This window comes from Carlito syrichta, unplaced genomic scaffold, assembly GCF_000164805.1.
Source record: "Carlito syrichta isolate Samal-C Ts95f unplaced genomic scaffold, Tarsius_syrichta-2.0.1 Scaffold315645, whole genome shotgun sequence".
In the NCBI taxonomy this organism is placed as follows: domain Eukaryota; kingdom Metazoa; phylum Chordata; class Mammalia; order Primates; family Tarsiidae; genus Carlito; species Carlito syrichta.
Window position 1 is genome coordinate 1,323,201 of NW_007259741.1, and position 24,019 is coordinate 1,347,219.

Here is a 24,019-nt window from a genome sequence, read left to right on the forward strand (position 1 = left end):
ACTTTTTCATGTGTCTGTTGGCTGCCCGTATATCTTCTTTTGAGCAGTGTCTATTCATGTCTTTCCCCGACTTCTTAATGGGGCTGTTTGTTTTTTTCCTTTTGGTGTGTTTGAATTCCTTATAGATACTAGATGTTAGGCCTTTGTCAGATATACAGTTGGCAAATATATATATATTTTTCATTCTATGGGATGTCTCCCTGCTCTCTTGATGGTTTCTTTTGGTTTGCAGTAGCTTGTTAGTTTGATGAGGTCCCACTTATCTATTTCCTATGGTATGGGCACTTAGGGTTCTGATCAGGAATGGGTTGCCAATTCCAATTTACATAAGGATATCCCCTGCATTTTCTAAGATTCTTATAGTTTGAGGTTTTACATTTAGGTCTTTGATCCATTTAGAGTTAATTTTTGTGTACAGGTAAGGGTCCTGTTTCAATCTTCTGCATGTGATCAGCCAGTTTTCCCAGTACTATTTACTGAATAGGTTCTCCTCTCCCAGTGTTGTTGGAAGTCCTAGCTAGGGCAATAAGACAAGAGAAGGAAATCAGGGGTATCCAAACAGGAAAAGAGGAAGTCAAGTTATCCCTCTTTGCTGATGATATGATCTTATGCCTTGAAAATCCAAAAAAATCTGTAAAAAACTTGCTTGCACTAATAAAGGACTTTGGCAAAGTCTCAGGGTACAAAATAAATGCAAAAGACAGTTGCATTCCTATACACCAACAACAAGCAGTCAGAGACCCAAATACAAAGCACAATTCCACTCTCAGTAGCCGCACAAAAAATGAAATGCCTCAGTATCTTTCTTACCAGGGAAGTGAAAGACCTTTACAGTGAGAACTATAAAACATGCTCAAAGAAATCCAAGAAGACACAAACAAATGGAAATATATTCCATGATCATGGATAGGAAGAATCAACATTGTTAAAATGTCCATCTTACCAAAGGCAATCTGCAGATCACAATACCCATTAAATTACCAACATCATTCTTCTCAGACCTGGAAATGACAATACAGAAATTCATATGGAAACACAAACAGCCACGAATAGTCAAAACAATCCTTGGCAAAAGAAACAAAGCAGGAGGTATCACACTTCCAGACTTCAAACTTTACCATAAGGCTACAGTAATCAAAACAGCCTTGTATTGGTACAAGAACAGGTGTATAGACCAATGAAACAGGATAGAGATTCCAGAACTAAAGCCTCAATTCTTCAACCAACTCATCTATGACAAAGCCTCCAACATCGTTGATTTTTCAGCAGCTGAACCTTGAAAAAGCTGGATACCATCCAGCAAACAGGAAATCTGTTGCTTATTTAAAGATATTTTAGTTGGAAGCAAATTTGTATTTAGAATGTAAGTGCCATAGTGTCAAAGTTTATTGTTTCATTTTCTTCTATGTCCCCAGTACCTAGAGAGGGACCTGGCACATAGCTTAGGCTCAATAAGCATTGCTTCCTGTATGAATATATCCTCATCAAGTATAAGCACATATATTTATTTCATGAAACTGTGTAGAGTTGGAAAAGTTCTTTAAAGAACCAACATCTCTACTTTGCACATGGAAATGTAATGTACAAGATATTTATGTTATATGACATTTAAATAAAAGATTTACTTTAGAAAGTCAGGATTTCATCTGATGCCAATAATGAAAAATATAATGGCTAATTTAAGAAAATTTAAAATTCTAAAATAAGAATGTTACTGCAGATGTTACTTTATGATTATTGGGAAGGTTCAAGAAATATCTGCTAATTATTATATGAGCAAAGTTGCCGATAAAAACTGAACTGTGCAGTTACATGTCACTGTATGAGTAAACATTCAGTCATCTACTCTACAGATGACTCTATGAACTGTAGAGTACTCTAGAAGTCTTGGTATTCAGAGAGTTGCACATGTTGAACAAATTATGATTTAACTTTGACCTGCAGTTATGATTAAGATTAGAGATGTTTTTAAATGTTTATATGTTTCACTTAATTATAGAATTTTAAATGAATTTTTAAAAATAAAAACTTGAACTTGGAGAATGTACCCCTTGAGTTGTATAAATATAGCAAAGATATGTCTCAGAACCCATTGAAGGATGTTCCACATAGGATGAAAAGCATTTAAAACATGACCAGAGGCTCTTTAGATGTCTCTCCTTGAAAGAAAAATATGATTAACACACACAAGTGTGCTGAAGCATAGTAAAGAATTATTTATAGCTGAACGAATGGCACATGAATTGTGTGTGTGTTTACATTATTAAAATTCATGTTGCATTATTTTTATCAGCATGTTCTCAAGTTCCTTTGTTATTTCTGTAAAGCATAGACTTCTTAAAATATAATATGATTTTAACACAGACCATGCTACTTTGAAATGTCTTAGGCAAGTATTAAGTACGCAATGTACCCCTTCAACACAATTGAAAGGACCCACATTTTTATACTTAATATAAATGGATTCTTATTCTCCAACTATATCTGCTTTCTTCAAATTCAAACCTCCCTCAAGAGAGCATTGCCTAATGGGATTTTTGGATCTCATGGCAAACAAGAGTAATTGCTCTTTATATTTGTGGTAGATATTCGCTTTAAACTCTCTTAGTTCATACATATATTGACTTTTACTGTATTATTTTGTAATTTTATATACGTTCTGAGGTTAAATATATTGTAACAGTTGGTATTTTAGCCCAGGATCGTCATTCTTCTTACCTGCCATATCCAATGAATTGTTTTCGCTGTTCTCAAACTCTAAGCTACCTCCACCTAGAGCCTCTGTTAACGTGATTTCTCCTTGACTTCTCCAGCTCTTTGCATACTCCTTCCACTCCTCATACTGCAAGATGCCGCAGTCCACTTCCCATCCACCCTACCCATCACCCAGCTTAGACCCTTCAATTGAGCTACATAGCTTTGACCTAAAGACCAAAATGCTCAATAGGGTTGATAAGTGCTTGAATATTTTGTCTATATCCCCCCTGCAGCCTCATTCCTCACACCTCCAAAATGAATTACTTAACATTTATCCAACTTGTCATGCTCTTGGGGTTTTCGCACAAGTTATTTTAAATGCCATTTTTCAGGAAAGGCTTCCTAATGAATGATTCCAGTTATACCTTCCTTTGGATTTCTGAACTTTTTTTAGTACATGGTCTGATATATAATTGTCATTTGATGCATATTTGTTGATTAGGTGATTTATAAATTTTTCTTTTCTTCTGTTTTTAAAAATTCTTCCAGAAGTTAGTCCTTTGCTCTTCTTCCTTATTTTCTCTCCTAAATATATTTGTGTTCCACAAGTTTCTCTTCTGCGATTTCCTGTTTTATCCCTCTTGCTTGGTAATTTCATGAACTTAAGTAGTACCCCTATGTAGAAAATTGTTAGGCATCTATTTTCATCTTGAATTTCTCTATGTCTACTTACACATGGTTACTAGATTTTTCCATTTCTAAGGCACCTAAAATGGAATATATAACAAATTTTTCTCCAGTACTTTTGCTCCTGTATTTCATAATTTTGTTAATGGAACACTGTTAACTTTCCAATCATCTATGTGTAGAATACATTTTGGTTACGACTTCACCCTCCTCTCCTCATATTTCTCAAATCCAATAAATTGCCAGTGAAGTTGTAAGTTTTTTGAAAGAAGTATTTCTGTCTGGTTCACTTTGTATCCTCTGTGCATTTCATAAGTTCTAGGTGCTAAACAAATGTGGTTGGAAAATGATTGAATTGATGCCTTTATTTAATATAAATATATTTATTGAATAAAGTTTGGTTTATGGTAGTATATTGGTATTCACTTTAATGGTTAATTCTAAAACATTATGCTTTCCTTTTGTGTCTTCTTCAATACCCATCATTATCTGTTTTGTTAAATTAGAAGTGATTTTCTTTGGCAATGACCTCTGTAAATTCTGAAAGGAATTAATTTTATTGCATAGCTTGATATTTTTGCAGTAGAATAAAATAATATTCTACTCTTTTCTAATAAAACTTGATTCTGTTGTTCACCTGTGCGTTTGATGATTGCTATGATGAGTATGATGAGTGTTGTCACTCTCTCTCTGTTTATATGAGTAGACACTAAAAAATTCAAGATTAAAATACATGCCTAGTAATTTTCTACATACTTGTATAAACAGAGAGGAAGTGAAAACTCTCTCTCTCTCTCTTTCTTTCTCTCTTTCTCGCTCTCGCTCTCTCTCTCTCTCTCTCTCTCTCTCTCACTCTGTTGCCCAGGCTAAAGTGCAGTGTCTCAACCACAGCTTACCACAGCCTCAAACTCCTGGGCTCAAGTGATACTTCCACCTCATCCTCCCTGAATAGCTGGGACTATAGGCATTTGTCACCCTGCCAGGCTTATTTTTTAAAATTTATTTTTGTAGAGATAAAGTCTTACTACGTTGCCTAGTTTGGTCTCAAACTACTGGGCTCAAGCATTCTTCCCACCTCAACCTCCCAAAGTGCTGGATTTATAGGCATGAACCACCATCCCTGGACTGTTTTTTGATCTGAAACTGTGGTTCTACTTTGTGCCGTTTCCTCAACATTGCTTTATTTTGTTTTAATAGCAAGAAACACAAGGTTAGAGTACTACAGGCTGATTTAATGTTGAGTTCCCAACACACAGAATAGTAACTCTATCAATTCTTGTTGATTAAAATGGAATTCATCTCAATGTCATGAATAGGGCGGACATAAAACAGAGTTCAAGTATTATATCAGATGTGAGAACCAGGGAAGTCTGAGGATCAGGGGACTAGAGAATTTAAGTCCAATTGTGTCATACGAAACAGGATAGAGATTCCAGAAGAAAAACCTCAATTTCTCAAACAACTCATTATCAACAAAGCCTCCACTAACAACCACTGAGAAAAGGAGAACCTACACAGTAAATGGTGCTGGGAAAACAGACTGACCACACACAGAAGATTAAAACAAGACCCCTACCTATCACCATACACTAAATCAACTCTAAATGGATCAAAGACCTAAACATAAAACCTCAAACTATAAGAACCTTAGAGGGTGCAGGAAACACCCTTCTGGAAATTGGAACTGGCAACCAATTCCTGATCAAAAGCCCAAATGCTCATGTCATAAAAGAGAAGATAGACAAGTGGGACCTCATCAAACTGAAAAGCTTCTGCAAAGCCAAAGAAACCTTCAAGAGAGCAAGCACACAGACTGGGGAAAAATATTTTCCAACTGTATATCTGACAAAGGTGTAACATCTAGAATCTACAAGGAATTCAGACATGCCAAAAAGACAAAAACAAGCAGCCATATTAAAAAAGTGGGTAAAGACACTTCTCAAAAGAAGACTTATGAGCAGCCAACATATTCATGAAAAAATGCTCAGCCTCACTAATCATCAAAGAAATACAAATTAAAACCACCCTGAGATACCTCCTAACTCCAGTCAGGAAGGCCATCATCAATAACAAAAAACAGCTGCTGAAGAGGATGCAGGGAAAAGGGAACACTTCTACACTGCTGGTGGGAGTGTAAACTAGTATAACCTCTATAGAAAACAGTGTGGCAAATCCTAAAAGATGTAAAATTTGACCTTCCATATGACCCAGCAATCCCCTTCTGGGAATATACCCAAAGGAACTCAAAACATTCTACGAAAAAGAAACCTGTGTATGCATGTTTATTGCAGTACTATTCACCATAACAAAAACACAGAACCAACCATACCGCCCATTGAAAGTAGACTGGATTTTAAAACTATGGTACATATACATGATGGAATATTATGCAGACATAAAGAAGAACAAAGTTATGAAATTCAGGGCAATTTGGATGGATTTAGTCTGTAATACTCAGTGATCTATCACAGAAACAAAGAACTAAGTTCCACGTTCTCACTTGTAAGCGGACCCTGAGCAATTGTCACAATTCTCTAAGAAAGGGATTGGCAGTAGTGGGAAACTGCCAGGGGAGGGAGCAGGGAGGCACACTTTATTAATAAGTGTACCTGATCTCAAACCAGGTGACGTGGAGACCAAAATGAGGCCCAAACTTAACCTGTACAATGACCATTTGTATGCATAACACAGAATTGACCTCCATATCTTTAAAATACAAATTTTTTTAAAAGGCAATAGTGGCATGAAGTAAGCAGCAGAGATTCTTCTGGCAGGTCTGCGATTCTTCACAAGTAGCACTGGTTAGCAACTCTGACCTTTCCTCTCCAGCAGGCGCAGTCTCAGTGCTCACAAAAAGGTGAAATAGAAGTGGATTGACTACCCTATTTGAGAAGGGACAAAAGTTGCTAGAATTAGTTTATAAATTTATTGCCAAAAAAAGTGCCTCATGTAAAAAAAAAGGTCTATTTCATATGAGTATTGAAGAAATGCCATTAATCATGAGGAAAAGATAAAATGGGATACTATATATAAGACATTCTAGGGCGGAGTCCTTCCCTGGTACAGGTCGGTGGCCTGTTAGGAACTGGGCTGCACAGCAGAAGGTGAACGGCGGGTGAGCCAGCAAACCTTCATCTGTATTTACAGCCACTCCCCATCATTCTTATTACTGCTGATCTGAGATGGAGCTGAGGCATGATGCTAGCACTGCAGAGTGGTTGCAAATACAGATTAACATTGGCAGTGACTTTTGACTTCACACCCCTCCTACCCCCGTAGTCCATGGAAAAATTGTCTACCACAAAACCATTCCCCGATTTCAAAAAGGTTGAGAACTGCTGTTCTAGGTATCTTATGTTTACAGGATGAACAGGTACATTTTGAAATATATATGCCCAATATGATTGATGTTTATTTTGACTTAATAGTAAACTGTTTGGGGCTTGTTATAAGTCCCTAAAATATTTTTTTTTAAATGGCCTTACATTTATGATGAGCACTTGTTTTGCCACCAATTATTTTTTTCTTGTTTTTGGAAACCATTGAAATAGCTTCATCTGGTTTATTTTATTTCTAACACAATTTAAATATTGACTTTAAAAAGGAAGTTAAAAATCTGATTAAAATTGCTCAAAAGACTTTTTAAATATACATTTTATTACAAAACAACTGTTCAGTGACTTAAGCATAAATGAATTTGACATGCAAAAATTTAATGTTCCCAAAATACATGTGGATAAAATACTTTCAAATTATTTGAAAATATCTAATATAATGAAAACACAGCTATGTTCACTCTCTTAAGCTTTAAGAATCTTAGAGATTCCTAAGTTACTAAATTACAGTGGAATATTGAAGACACTGCTGTGTATTGTTTGACTATTTTCTGTGTTCAAAAGATATGTTTTCTAAAGAAAAGGTTAGAAGCCAATTACTGACAATAAACTGATAATTTACCAGTCATAATTATGTTAATAGGCTTTGTTTGAAAGAGGACTGGGTATAGGTTGAAAGTAGAGGGAAGGAGCCGGGCTTGGTGGCTCGGCCTGTAATCCCGTGCCTTTTGGGGGCTGAGGTGAGTGGATTGCCTGAGCCCGCGGGTTCGAGACCCGCCTGCGCAGTGAGACCTCATCTCTACAATTAAAAAAAAAAAAAAAAATCAACCGGGCGTGGTAGCGCATGTCTGTAATTCCGGCTACTTGGAAGGCTGAGGCAGAAGGATCGCCGGAGCCCAGCAGGTCGAGGCTGTGGTGGCCGGGAGCGGCCACTGCACTCCAGTCTGGGCGACAGAGTGAGACTCCAACTCAAAAAAAAAAAAAGAAAGTAGAGGGAAGGAAAAAACTCTTACTAGAACAACTTTTGTATTGACTAGTTTAAGAGTTTATTTTAAAATAAATTATATTTGTATACCTAACACTTAACTGCACCCCACAATTTTAAAATAAAAAATATGTTTAAACAAAACAAAACAAAACATTTAATTATTAAAAAAAGAACATCAGAAATATGTAATCAGCTTAGTGATAACTTCTAATGTTTTAAATCTCAAATAAAAATACTATTCAGTCTTTCATGAAAAAAAAGTTCTCTGAGCTCCCAAAACTCCAGATATTGTACAGGGGATAAAAATCACTTATAAATAAACTTAAACTATGATAAGTAAATACTTTATAGCAAAAGCATATGATAAATTGTACATTTATACATGTTTAAAACAAACAAATGTAAATAAAAATTGCTTAAAATAATGTTATATAGTTCATGTTACTTATAAAAGATAAAATATCCTCAGTTTGTGAAATTACATCTCTGATTTTACAGCATCTTCATTCTGTTGGCTGTTTGTGTGCTATTTCAACAGGTAGAGTTTGTGAATGAATTAAAAGAAATATTTCTCTGATAGTTTCAAGACAGTTTGGTTTCAAATTAATTATTGGTTAGAAATAAAACGGCTCCATTGAAATAGAAGTACTGGGAAATGTCAGAGAACAGAAAATTCTAAAATTCTATTTTTATTGTGCCAATAATCTGTTCTCAGCCAGGATTATGTGAAAGGCTGTCTCTTTTCATACTCTTGAACATTCTTGGTTGAGGAGTCACTTTGAGTGCTTTGGTATTTTTGAGCTTGGTTTTTACTATCATCAAACTCTGAATAGAAGTGCAGTTAAATTTAAATCAATTTGAATTATTCTATTTAATTATTTTATTTAATTTCTTCTAAAGCAACTTAATATTTAATATATTCAAAAATATTTGTAACTTTTCATGTAGAATTTTTAACAAAATAAAATAAACATTCTTGCAACTATAAGTTAAACCAAAGTCTAAAATGTTTCCTGTTGCCTTGACAATACCTGTATGTATCCCTTTGATCACATTACCATTCACAAAGTGTCACCATCCTGGATTTTGTATTTAATAATATTATCTCTGTTATTTAAGAAATAGATTTACTACATATGCATGCTTTCGTAAGTATAATCTGGTTAGATTTTGCTTATTTGTGAACTTTATAAAAAGTGTCATGTGTCTAGAGATTGAATATTTATCCAAAATTTTATTTCTAAAATGTATTAATGAGATTTTTCGTTATTGGCAATTCACATTTACTGAGGTATAACATTTCACTGTGAATATGTCACAAGTTACTTATTCATTTGTACCAGTCAGTGTTCTGATTGGCAAACGGAAGCCACTCTAAATATAAACAGTTATAACTATTATTCAAGGCTCATATATCTGTTGGAAGAGATGGGAGCAGGGATTTCAAGAAAGTTCCACCCCTGGGCAGTGGAGATCGGAACCTGATGCCTCAGAGCATAGGAAAGAAACCAAAACTTCAGGAAACCCTGTGAAACCTGTCATGATGACAGAGAGAGGTTTGGAGAGAGATCTGCAGAGCTTGCCAAGACCAATAACTGGGATATCGTGGAGAAAGCAGTGGGGGACCCGCAGTCATGGAGTAAGAGCTCATGCAGAGGCCAGCAAAGCCGTCATGCCTGACCTCCACGGTTTGCCAAAGATAATGTACCTCAATTCACATCCACCTTTCAAATTTGGTGCAACCTTCAGACACTGACAAAACTCACCACAAAAGGGAGGGGGAGCCCACATGGAAAGGGATCAGGAAAATGGTACCAAGACCTAGGCAGAAATGCTAGTGATGGTGTGGAGTTGACAGCAGGTCATTCTTGAGTTGATCACCATTCTTCCCAATTATTTTTGCTCTTATAAGCATTTGAATACCATTGTGCATGTGCAGAGATTTTTCTAGGGGATATATCTAAGTATGAGATTGCTGAGGCAAGGGATAAATGCATTTATAGATTTATAAGACAGTGCCAAAATGACTATATCCATTTACATTCCCTCAAGTGACAGGTATATAAGTACGTTGCTCTGTATTCTGGCTGGTGCTTGATGTCTGACCTCTTCATTTTTAACTTCACAATGTGCGTCAAATGACCTAATTGAGATTTTTAACTTAATTCTTGTTAAAATTATAATGAGGTTGAAGTTTTCATATTTTTTCCACTCCTGTTTCTTCTTCAATGACATATTCATGATTTTACTCCTTATCTATTAAGTTGTATTTTTCTTAGTTTTATATTTGTTTTTGTAAACTAATGATTTATTAGTAACATGTAATGCAAACCATCTCCATACATGTGGCTTATGTTTTCACCTTCTTTGTGGTGTATTTTGTCAAACAGATAGACTTAATTTTATTCTAACTTTTATTTTAAGCTTATTTTTGTCATTTAAAAATATTAGATACTGTTTTCCTACTTTTTCTCTGGAAATTCTAAAATTTTGCTCTCCTTATCTAAGCCTATTAATCATATAGAATTTAGGGGGTTTTGTTATGATGTGGGAATTAATTTCATTTCTCCTACTATGAATAGTCAATTATGCTATGTATTAGGTAGTTTCTTCTTTCCTTGGTATATTAGTTTGTTGTTGCTACTGTAACAGTCACCATACACTTAAATTTAGTGTCTTAAAAACAGAAAAAAAATGTATTATTTTAGAGTTGCAATGGTCAGAAGTTGAAATGATTTATGAGGCTGAATTCAGGCTGTCTGCAAGGTGTCTGTTCCTTCCAGAGGCTCTGGGAAAGAATGTGCTCCATGACTTTTCCAACTAATAGAAGCTGCCAGCATTCCTTGCATCATGGCCTGCTTCCGTCTTCAAAGCCAGCAATTGCACCCCTCCCCTCTGCGCTTTTTTTCATCACATCTCCTTCTCTGACTCTGCTGCTTCCCACTTTCACTTAAAGAGACACTGGGCCCTGCCAGATAATTCAGGATAATCTCCCCATCTCAAGACTCTAATTTAATCACATCCACAGAGTTTCTTAGGCAGGGTAATGTATTTACAGATTCTGGTGTTAGGACTTGGACATCCTAGGGGACCGTTATCTGTCTGATTCACTCAGTGATTTGTTAAGTCACCTGTATCATATGTCCTTTTCACAGACACAGGATTCTGTCTTGGATTTTGGATTCCATTGCTCTGTTTCTCTATCTGTGCATCACACTATTATTATTAATATAGCTTTGTGATGAATCTTGGTGTGGGATAGGAATAACCCCGGACTTGTTATTTTGCTTCTGAATGATCTTGGCTGTTTTTGGCCCATGTCCTTTTTCAGACAAATTTTAGGACCAATTCATACATTGATCTAAACCCTATTATGATTGTAATTAGAATTACATTGGATCTGTAGATGAAATTGGTAATACTAGAAATCTATATGGCACTGAGATTTTCTATTTATGAAAATAACCTGTCTCTCAATGTATTTATATGTATGTAATGACCTTAGTAATGTATTTTATACATTCTCTGAAAAGGTTTTAAATAGCCATAGCTAAATTCATTGCTAAGAAACCTATTTTTTAATCTTGTTATAGATGGTGTCTCCTTTTTAAAAAATATTTTCTAATTATATGCTGCCAGTATACAAAGGTACAATTGATTTTTATATTGATTTGTACAAAGCACTTTGCTAAACTCTTACTAATTCTAATAATTTTATGAAAATACTTTAAGCTTTCTAAGTATATAATTATATAAACTACAAATATTTTTTCTTACTTTCTGACATTTATAACATTTATTTTGTCTTATTCAGTGGTTTGAATCTTCTGTGCTGAATAAAGCATCAAGGATGTGCATCTTTACCTTGTTTATGATATTGTTTTACCAGTAAATCTACTATTCTTATGGGTTTGAATAGAAGCTTTCTATCAACTGAGGATATTTTCTTTATTTTTTAGATGATGTAACTTTTTATAATGATTAGTTTTGAATTCATCAAATTATTTTTCTGCCCACATAAAATGTTAGCTTTTTGTTTCCATTAATTTGTCAATGGGTAAATGATGATCAGGAATTGCAAGTGTTAAACTACTTTGGATATCTATGATAAACACGAATCAATCATGAGATACTTTTTGTAGATACAATAGGGTTTACTTCTACTATTTTGTTGGATGGTTTTTTTCATGAGTGCCTTTACTCTATATATTTTCTTTTGTGGTCTGGTTTTAATATAAAGGTTAGACTGGCCTACTGAGTCGGGGGATATTTCTCCATTTCTATCTCTAGATAGACTGGAATGATATATTTTCTAAAATCCTTGGGAGATCCTTTGTATAACTCTAGAAACTGGCATTTCTTTGTAGTATACTTCATTATGATTTTTCTCTGTTGATTTTAATTTTTAAATAAATAGTATATTGAAGGTGTATGACAGGTTATGGGATACATGATAGTAAAATGTTTACAATAGGAGAGCAAACTAACATACCCATCATCTCACAAAGTTACCTATTTTTAAAATTTTCTTTTGTTTTTCTGTCAAGAGCAGCTAAAAATCTACTCATTTAGTGTGAATACCAAATGCAGTTCAAATTTATTACTTGTAGTCTTCATGGTTATCACTATATATCTATTCTTGTTCATTCAACGTATCTGCTACATTGTATCCTCTGACATATCTCATCATTTTCACCCCATCCCCACCCCTGCTCCTGGTCACCACTGTTACCGGTCTCTGCATCTGTATATTTGAATGTTTTAAAGATTCTACATATAAGTGAGATCATCAGTAGTTTTCTGTCTGTATCTGACTTACTTCACTGAACGTAATGGTCTCCGAGTACATTCACATTGTGGCAAAAATGACAAAGTCTAATTTTTCAGGTTGAATAATATTCCAATATACACATATATGCACACACACATACAACACAATTTTTATCTAATTATCTAATTGTAGATATTCAAAATCCATTACCAATGCCAATGTGAAGAGATTTTTCACCTCTGTTCTCTCAAAAGTAAATACAAACATATATGGTCAACTGACTTTTGACAAGGACATCAATAGAACACAAAGGGAAAAGGATAATATTTTCAATAAATAGTGCCAAGAAAACTGGATATTCACCTGCAAAAAACTGAAATTGAATCCTTACTGTACAATATACACAAAAACCAACTCAAATGGATAAAAGACCTAAATGGAAGACCAGGCATTATGATATTATTTTAAAATATTTTTGAGTTTTCAGGCTTTTAATTTGTTTTTCCCCATTCTATGCACATACAATGAAATGCACAGTTCTTAAGAGTGCAGCTTGGTGAGGTTTGATGAAAGTATGCCTATACCTTCAGCAACATATGGAACAATTCTGTTACCTCAGATGTTTCCTGCATGCCATTTTCCAACCTGTCCAACTCCAGGCTTCTATTATCAACACACAACCACTTTTATAGATTCTAACACCACGTATTATTTTTTCCAATAGAATTTTGTGATAATGGAATCTAACATTATGTGCTCTGTTATATCTGGATTTTTCTCAAATGTCTGTGAGATGCATCCGTGATGTTGTGTCAGGGAGACTAATATATATTTATATGTAAACTTGTTTGTATAGTCACTTAAGATGATCACTGGTTTCTTTCTACTTTAATGGTGATTATGAACAAAATGTCATGAACAGTCTTGTTCAAGTTGTCCTATAAACATGTTTTATTTCTCTTGGATAAATACTTAGCAGTAGAATTGCTGATTCCCAGTGGAGCTCTGTGTTTAACTTTGTAAATAACTGCCAATCTCCTTTCCAAAGTGGCTATGTCATTTTAAGTGCTAACAGTGATTGCTCCAGTAATTCCACATCTTCATCAACATTTGCCAATAGTTTTCTTTTAGTTTTAGACATTCTGTTGTGTGTGTGTGTGTGCGTGTGTGTGTGAGAGCTAGAGAGATTATTGATTTCATGAAGTTCTTTATACATTCTAGAGGCTAGTCATTTTGCAGATGTATGTATATGAAGTATTTTCTACCACTCTGCAGCTTATCTATTCAATTTCTTTAGGGGTTTTTGAATCAGTAGAGGTTTTTAAATGTTGTTTGCTTCCTAATTTAGTAATCTTTTCCTAGCCTAAGTTTGCAAAGGTATTGTTATATACTTTCTTCCTAGAATCTCTACAATTTTAAGTTTTACATTTAGATCTGCAGTAGATCTCAAAATAAGGTTTGTCTAAGTGTGATGAAAGTTTTATTGTGTTTGTGGGTTTTTGTCTCGATTTGTTTTTTGTTTTTTTTTGGTTTTTTTGCATATACATATCCAATTGTTTCCGCACCATTTGTTAAAACTTTACTTTCCAAATTTTGTTGCTTTAGCACTTTTGTTGAAAATAAATTGAGCATGTATGTGAGTCATTTTGGATGTGATACTATCCCATTTATCTATTCACCTACATATACAACAGCCCATGCTCTTGTACAATATTGAAGAAATGTGGTGACAGCAATCATCCTTGTTTTTATCCAGTACTTAGGGAGAAAATTTTAGTTTTTTGCTTTTAAATACAGTGTATTTCCTACTGTGGGATCGTTCCAAAAACAAAAAACAAAAAAAACCCTCTGATTTAGAAGCAATCATTGTTATATTCATTCTTTGTGTTCCCAATGTAGCTTTGGGTAGATTTTAAGCTCTTTGTATTTTTTTAATGTATCAATGAATTATGACACTAATGATTATCTTGATCATTTGGTTTGATGATGTTCGTTGTGCTAGCTGATATATACTGATAACCACTCTTAGTTCATCTGTTTTTATTCATGTTTCAAGATAAATAAACAAGATATGTAGACTACCAGAATTTTCCATTCAGGCAAATACTTTGGCATACGTGTTCCATCTGAACATATTTTAAAATGTACAACAGTTTTAAATGTAGAGACTGTAAGGTTGAAAAATAATTGAGAACCCTTTTTCCAAATCATGAAATTTGCAATAGAATGTTATGGGCACAGGAGATATTTAACACGAGTATTAATTTTACAGATTTAAAATATTAACTTTTGCAATTTTGAAGGTCTATAGACTTACGTTGAAATTATTTCTTATTTCAGTAATCTAGTGGGTGACAAAAGGCCTTTAGAAATTGTGAAAAAAGTGTGATTTCCCTAATTACTTTCCCTAATAAGTAACTTATTTGATTATATAGGTAAATGATATGTCCAACTTAGTATTACTTTGGCATTCCTGGCATTCCTTTAGGAAGTGGTATAATTTTGAAAATAAGTCTTAGATCAGAGATCTGAAATGATTTCCTGTGTATTTGTGTGAGTGTGTGTGTGTGTGTGTGTGTGTGTGTGCGCGCGCGCATGTGTACGCGCACTTGCGCGTGCATGCCCACACACGCATGCATGTAGGATAGCTCTCTTCTCAGTGGTAAAGTTTGAAAAACCCATAACCCATCAATTATTCTTGGTGCAAATCATCTCTTCACTCTACCTTAAAACAGACATTCTATTGATTTTGTTTCCTAGTTCAATTTTGTGGGGAAATTGCTTGGACCAAGAGGAAACTCCTTGAAGAGGCTACAGGAAGAAACAGGTGCTAAAATGTCTATCCTGGGCAAAGGATCAATGAGAGATAAAGCAAAGGTACTGAACTTTGAATTTGACATGTAACACATGCAGGAGGTTGCCTGTAACTCTGATGGCCAAATTTGCAAGCACACCTGAACTGTTCTTTTACCATTTTCTCATTTTCACCTTCTGGGACCACCCTGTGGCACTTTATGCTATCTCTTCTGTCTTCCTAAAAATCAATTATTGTTCCCTTCTTCTCTTTGTTTCAGAACATATATTCTTTATTTTCATTCTCCTTTGTCCTTTGTGTAAGTTGCTATCAAATCTCTTAACTTTTTCTGTATCTTCTGTGTTCATTTTCTTTAATTCCCTGGCTAGTTCCCTTTTCTTTCTTCAGTCATATCACCTAATCACATCCATTGTATCATTCTCTCATTTTGTTGCTCTTCCCTATTTCACTTTGATCTTCTTACCTGAGGCAATTTCAAAATACTTATCTGGAAATCTAGGAGAATCTTGTTTATTTCTTGAAATGTTTCAATGATATTAAACAACCCACCTGACCCCCAAAGGAATAATGTGGTAAGAAATAGCTCAAGTTTGATGTTTGAAATGATTTATTTCACATCTGAACTACATCATTTCCCATTTTATAAAGTGACAGCTATTTCCTCTGTGTTAGAATTCAATATTTGGGAGAAATAACTATTTGTAGAGATTTATTCATAAACGATTTTTGAAAATTCACTGGTAAAAGGTGGATATGTGTCATTCGACTAGGTCATACTTTTATGATTTGATAATGTTATTTTGAGAAATGAAATGTTCAAACTTTTATTTCTGACTATGGGAATCTTTAGAAAGTTACTAGAGATTCTGTATTCAAGTTATTAATGAGACATCTTAAATAAAGGAGTTTATGGTAAGAAATATCACTGGATAGGTGACTATATCACGCAGAAAATATCCTATCTTCATTGCAACAAATCTATATTTAAAGTCTGAGCAAGACACTATTTGGGTGCTCTCTTAGAATGGTTCAAAGTCAACTCTAGAAAATTGCCAAAAGTATAATTTTTACCAGACTTTTCTTTAGGGTAATTTTTGGTTACTCCATACTATGTACAATGTCAGAAGCGATTACATTCTTGTCGATACTCCTGTCTCTAGTTTCTCTGATACACATAGAATAAATAATACAAGTATTTAAGAAGGTGGTAGCACCAGCATCTAGTTGTGAGACATGCTTTTGTTCCCTGCCACAGACCAATTTAGATTTCCTTTATATACCAAAAGAAACTGACACATAATAATCTATGTCTGTACCTACATGTATTCCTTAAAATTACTTTTTGTATATGCTCCAGATATACTCTTACATTATAAACTTCATATTGTGTGCTTTTGCACTCTTACACACTCTCAATATTTAGGTCAGGCATCATCTCCTGGCAAATCTTCCCTGAACTCTTCTAATAGGCTAAGTCATCTATTATCACTTAATATATTTTACTGAATTATCTATTTATCTCCAGGATAAAGAATTGTCCTAGTTAGATTTGCACACATGGAACTTCTATGTAATATCTCTATGTTTTTAAAAACAGATGGGTGTATATTTTTATTCCCATAAATTTGAACATTTTGTTTCCTGTTCATAAAATTTTAAATTAGATTTCTTTTTCCCTGGGAGCCTGACAGGTATCAGCATAAGTATTTGAAAATTCAATAGGAAACAAATTTGCTTCTATCATGTTTTTCACTGGGTTTAATTTACTCATAAAATCTGTTACTTAAAATCTAGTGTCATTACTTTTTGGGCAGTCTATCATGTTTGGCTATGCTTTTGAGTGTTTTCATTTAAAAAATAAAATAAGATAAAACATTTAATAGTGGTAATGATACTAACAATACATTGCACTGTAAAATATGTTTTGAAGAAATATAGATACAGCCTTAACTGTCAAGGTTACTGGCCACCCAGCTGAAATAAAACCACAGACATGGGTATGAAAAATTTACCTTAGTAAACACTTGATTAAAATAACAATAAGTCCTTGGTAAATTATTGATTGTGATGCTGCTATTTTGCCTCTCTAAAACATGACCTGAACAGGAAGAAAGATTTTACATGGTTTTATTTTTCACGCATCAACTGAAGAAGTATTTGTTGAACATATGATGGGCTGTTCACAGTTCTAGTCTACAGTAATGAATATGACAAGATTCCTCAGAGTTTGCATTCCAGTGAGAGAGACAAGCAATAAATACATGAATAAATGTTTTGCTTTCAGGCATTGATCATTGTTATGGATTAAAATAAAATAGGGGCAGGGAAAAGAGGTTAATGGTGGGGGGAGCAAATTTTGATACAGTTATCAGGTAGAGCACTGGATAATGAGAAGAAACCGAGCATAGAAAGATAGAAAGGAGAATGTCACATGAGAAAACCCTGAGGGAGGATTTGTACCTGTAACCATATCTGTACCTGTTATTCTTCTGACAACTGTCACCATATCTTCAATTAATAACTATATTATTCCCCTTTGACTACCATCTGATTTCTTAGTTCATCTTTATAGCAAAACTCACTGAAAAGTTACTTGCAATCACTGTCTCATCTTCATCCTTTATTGTTCTCTTCCTCTGTCTCCATGACTGGATCCTTTTCCTCTTCCAGACCTGGGCTTAGTCTTCAGAGTTATTTTTTTCCTTCATGATTTCATACCACCTATGTGCTTTGAACCTAAAATTTATGTCCAGCCCCCAGTGACTCTCTTAACTTCTAGATTCTAAATTTATGGATGTACCTACTCAATATGAAATATGGATGTCTAATCAGCATTGAAATGCTGAAATGTGATATGTCCAAACACACACATACACATACATACAGAAATATATACAGTATATATTGTATGTTGACAAAAACTTTCTTCTTGACCAAACTTTAGTCAGGCTTCTCTGAGCCCTCTTCTCAACTGGACCTGACGGTGCAAGGATTAGCTATGTTTAAGGTTTGTATCAGCAGGCATTAAGGAGTTCAACATGCAACTGCAAATCTGTTTTTCACATTTTATTCAATGTAAAAAAATAAATGACTGAAGTACACGAGCCACTTCTTTTGCACTTACAAAGCCCGGCTGAGCAGACCCCTCTGTGGTCTCAGAGTCAGGCAACCTAGCAGAAAATGCTGTTCAATAAATGGGTTTGCTTCACCTTCATAGAACATGATGATGCAGATTGCCTTTCTATGTGGGATATGCCACTAAGAGTGCTACAGAGTGTCTGTCTTAAATTTGTTCTTCACCTCATGATGAAAGGAGATATTTGGATAGTTGTCTAAGTCTGGAAAAAATGACTAGCCAAAGATACTTTTTCCACATTTTCTATGTGCTCGAGAGTAGATTCAATACTAGGCAGAATGGAAGATAATAGATATGACTCATGCCCTCATAAAGCTTGAAATGTAATTAAATATCCTGACCTGTGTAACATTTTCTTTTAAAAAGTTCAAGTATTGATCATTTGAATTAGTAGGTGGATAGAATGACAAACTTACTTGGTTTTGTTTTTGTGTCTCTAATAAAAATTCACAATCCTTAGGAAAACACTAAGTTTTAAGATTTGTTCACAAATCATTATAAAACCAATTGCAAAAGAGAGAAAATAGTACTAGTAGTAAGTAAAAATATTCAGCAAATTTAATGTTTTTATTTGTGTTATTTTATTTTCTGGGAAACATTTCCTTTTTGTTTAATGACACCTAACTCTGTAACAACGACTGGAAACAAAACCAGAATGGCATGTAGAAATATCCACTGTGACACCAGTAGCAAAATTCTACCATATAGTCATGATTTCTCTCCCATATTCGTCAAATCCTAGAATATTAGATTATTATATACTCACATCCAGTCAGACCAACCAGGAATGCCTGAACAGAAGTTAAATTTTAAATTGTGAGGATAAAAATTATACTTAGAGAAATCTAGGAAGGAAGATGTACAGTAGGTATGCAATGTTTCAGAATACATTAGGAAGCTAACTGGCAATTCAAAAACTTCTTTAAAGTCTAAGTCCTTCATTACATTTACCAGATGGTCAGCCAGTTCTAAATAACCAACAGCTGCTTTACCAGCAGCGGCTTCTGCGCAATCTTCAGTGTAACTTGCTGTAGCCTCACATACAGAGCTGCTATTTTTAGTGGTGCTGATGGCAGAGATTAGTGAGAGGGAACCAAGGAAGCTGTGGTTCTACAGGCTTACTTTTGAAAAAGGTGAAGAACAAATATATTATCCCCAGTAAAAAAGGTTAGCCAGCTTAGAAAAATCAGACAATGACTGAACACACCCAGACAAGAGTGAGTAAACGGGAAAAGCATGAAAGCAAATGTCTTGCAGGCCTACCTATTGTCCTTAAACAGAGTCACAAACGACCGTGATACAAGTCAATTATGTCGCCATGAAAGGCATCTTGGCATGTCTATTATAAAGCTTGGTTGAAATTATGGAATGAAGTATTAAAACATGCTACTGATTACAGGTTAAATGTAGAGTGCTGTTTGCTGGAGTTTTATTTGAAAATGTGTGATCCTTCTCAAGGCAGACTTTTCTGTCTTTGATGTACTAATAACATGCACAGTTTCTATTTTATACTATGTCTTCCGTATTTGGTGATGACTACTTTAGTAAATCCTTTCTGATTTCATGGCAAATTGATTTTCATCAACAATGAAATCAACTGAAAACCTTCAAAGAGATGCGGCTGCCTAGTGGGCAATGTGGGGGTGGACCCAGTGCCAGTTTCTCTCATTTGGCTCCTGGGCTCTGCCTGACATCAAACAACACGGCCGTCTCTCAGGTCCTGAAGGGACAAAGCCATGCTCGTCGCTTGTCAGTCAGGCAGTGATTGGTTCATAGACTCCTTTCTCAACTTCTTAGTATCCTGAACTCCAAAGCAATTTGTAATCCTACAAAACCTAAGAGCCCAGACGCTCTGAGTTTAATTTTAGCTGTGCCCCTAATAAACTGTACAATAGATCAACGTTATTTCTTTCTCAGTGTACCTTCTGTAGAAAAGAATGCCTAGCTCACTTCAACTTCCAGCAGAGTTAGAGAAATAAGCATAATAATTTGCTTAAATATCTCTGAAATTTGTGAAGGATAAGGAGGATATTAGAAAATACAGATAGGTGGAATTTTGTTTGTGTTTGATTCACTGCATTCTCTTTCTCTGACCTGAATTCTAAAAACTTAGAGTAACAAGCTGAAAGGTTCCAACTGAACAATACCACATGTGATAAGAAACATTGTATTACAAAAATATATTTGTGGGAATACAATGAAAATTTTGTTGCAATGTTGAATCAATAGATTATTTCAATCTGTATTATATCTGGATTTTTCGGGGCCAAATAATTAAAGTAATTGATTTGAGTTGAAGCGTGAAATATATCATTATATTTGTGAGATAATTTTTCACATTATCATCTTTATCTTTTTATGTGTGAATAATTTATAATTCACTGTAGTGTATGCCATGATCTTAGAATGACAAAAAGAAAGCCATAAAACCATCCGGACTCAATTTCCTCATAAGCTTCATTGACAGAGTATGAAGTAGCATTGTTTTATGGGTTGTGAATTCAATTTATATATTATCTTAAATCATTAATTTCCTCTAGTCTGATTTTATTCATATCTGGACAAATTTATTTTAATTTCTATAATTAAGACCTGCTTTTTGGAAAGTTTCAAGACCTAATGTTGCAGCCATTTATATACAGAAAATATTTTTTTACATGCCACTAATATACTAGCTGTTTCTCCACTGCCATTTGTCACTCATTATTTGGACTGCACCCTTGTTTCCCAAGGGAAACACAGAATCAAGTTCTCTCCTACCATATTATAATTTTAGCATGTTTATTTTTATTTTAAAATAATGTCAAGTTTACAAAAAATTTGCAGGTACAGAACGAATCATTTTTTTTTCTGAACCATGTGCTTTATCATCCCTGAATACTGTATGTAGTACGCAATTCCTAGAAACAATGGCATTCTCCTACATAATCACAGTGCAACCATCAAAACCGGGAAATTAACTTTGATATATTACTACCATCTAATCCTCATACTCCATTCAAGTTTTACCAGCTGTCCATTACAACAAAAGGATGCAGGTCAGAATCATGTGTTTCATTTAGCTGTTAAATTTCTGTAGTCTTCATTAGCTTAGAATAGGTCATCAAGTCTTTCCTTGGCTTTCATGACTTGCCATGTTTTAATAGAAAAGGCCACTTATTTTGTGGTCCATCCTTCAAAAACTGTATTTATTAAACTATTAAAAATTGAATGTCTGAAAACAGAGAACATTTTAGACATTTTATAAATCAGAGCTATAATGATATAGTTCTTTTCTGTCACTGAGGAAGGTCTGTTTTTTTTGTCATAAGCTTTACTGTTCATCTAAAAATATTATAATAAAATCCAAATGTAATATAATCAGTATAGAAAGGGGGCAGGTGTATCTCAGGAACATTTTAAATTTCACATGCTATGGCATTTTTGGAAATGGCTGGAAATTCTTTTACATTTCTTTTAGAAGGAAGTGAATGAGGTTTAATTTTCTTCCCTTGCATCTGGGTAGATTCAGTGACTGACTTACTTGTAATGTACCCATTGATATGATTTATTTATTTTTTTTCAGTTTATTATATTAGGAAAGAATGTCTGAGCAGAATTCCAAGGCAATTAAGTTTAGCAATGTATTCTTATATATCATTTATATATTACTAGTATACTTTATGTTTTTAGTACTACATGCAAATATCTTTAATAAATAATCTCTCTCTTTCCCTCTCCTCTTTCTCTTTCTCTCTCTCCCTCTGACTCCCCTTCTTTGACTTTCTCTCTCTCCATATATAAATGTCATTGCATGGGATTGTTTATATATATATGCTAATTAAACAAACGGATTTCATGAAATAAACTTTATGTTTGTTTTGTTTTGCTTTGTTTTCGACAACCCCCAATGATTAAATATTTCCTAGTAATTGCCCAGATCTCAGACAAATTACTGTCTCTTGGGCAACAATATATTATAGCTACAAAAGCCAATGAATTAAACTGATACTTTTATATTTTTTTCAAACTTTAAGATTGCATAAACCAATTCACTCTGTGTATCAAGATGTGAAGAAACATATGCGACTTCTGAGACCAGTTGAACAAAACTAACTCAACTCTAGTCACCCTCATAATATACATATATAAAAAGACAAACACATACACACATTGTTTTCTTTAATAGCAAGCGTTGACACATAAAATATCCTAGTTGAATGGTGAACAAATCTAGAGCATAGGTAATTACTTAAGTTTGATATTGAATATTTTATTTTTACAATATTAAGATGTTTCATTTTTTAAATTGAACTCTATCATTGCATTGTCCACAAACTCAGTCACCAGAGAAATAGACCCATATGAACTTATTACATTCTATTAGGCTAATTGGATATTAGAAATAAAAAATTCTTAAATAGCATTATTTTGATCATTGTAAGAATGTAATACATTATTAATTAATGGATAATTTTAATGTTGAACCAAATGGGAATGGTTTTCAAAATGCTAAATAATAATGATATTTAATTTGTTAGAAAAGTCTTTGATAGAAAGATTGTTGTTGTTATTTGTATGTTTTTAAATGTTTGCTTTAAATAGTTGAAACAACCCCAATATAAGCCAAGTTCTTTGAAGAGAAACTTGGACAACTTGTTCTCACACAGCTTGGGAAATTTGGAGGTAGGATAAGAGAATAATGGGCCCTCAGTGGAAATGCTAACGAGAAAAACCCTGCACTTAACTCAAATGCATCATCAGCAGTAATTTAGAGTCTGAATTTCATTAATTGCAGTGATGTTTATTTGACTTTGTTTTCTGGATTCTTATTAGTGTTTTAACTTCACAAGTCATTCAAAAGTTGCATAGTAATCTGGTTTCCATCACAAACATCCAATTCATTTTTTAGTTGAGTAGAATTGTCATGAATGCTTGAAATTTTGTTTGAACTCTTTTTTTTTTTTTTTGAGTTGGAGTCTCACTCCGTCGCCCAGACTGGAGTGCAGTGGCCATTCCCGGCCACCGCAGCCTCGACCTGTTGGACTCTGGCGATCCTTCCACGTCAGCCTTCCAAGTAGCTGGAACTACAGGCGCGCACTACCACGTCCGGCTAATTTTTGATTTACTGTAGAGATGCGGTCTTGCCAACTTGCCCAGGCAGGTCTTGAACCCGCGGGCTCAGGGAATCCACTCACCTCAGCCCCCCAAAGGGCGGGATTACAGGCTGAGCCGCCGAGCCCGGCTTGTTTGAACTCTTAACAGTCTTCGGAGAACAGTAGAAAAGTGTTTTCTGGTTATAGTTAATAATGCTAAACAAAGCCCAGAGACAGAAAAAAAAAAAAAAAGTCGCCAACTTCTCAATCTAATGAATAGCTACATTATGGAGTCCACTTTTAATTGTTTGTTTTCTTTGTGTATGGCTTCAGCAAGAGTTAAGTCAACATGTCTAAGGAAAAAGAATTGTATAGGATGCAATGGAAATTTTATATATTTTGCTGTAAACACAACTGGTTGCGCCATTTGGTTTTTTGCAGCAAGACAGAATTTTGTGCGCGTCCAGGAATGCTATTCACAAGGCATTCTATGTGAATGTTGCCCCTGAGCTGTT

At 34.4% G+C, this 24,019-nt stretch overlaps 1 protein-coding gene across 1 annotated transcript in view; it reads left to right on the forward strand.

The window, feature by feature from the left end:
* Nucleotides 1-24,019, forward strand: part of KHDRBS2 (KH RNA binding domain containing, signal transduction associated 2) — a 478,057-nt gene that overhangs the window by 117,062 nt on the left and 336,976 nt on the right. Inside the window, exon 2 of the mRNA XM_021706491.1 lies at nt 15,239-15,355. Coding sequence (XP_021562166.1) covers nt 15,314-15,355 — 42 coding nt within the window. The 5' untranslated portion in view covers nt 15,239-15,313. The remainder of the gene's footprint in view (nt 1-15,238; nt 15,356-24,019) is intronic.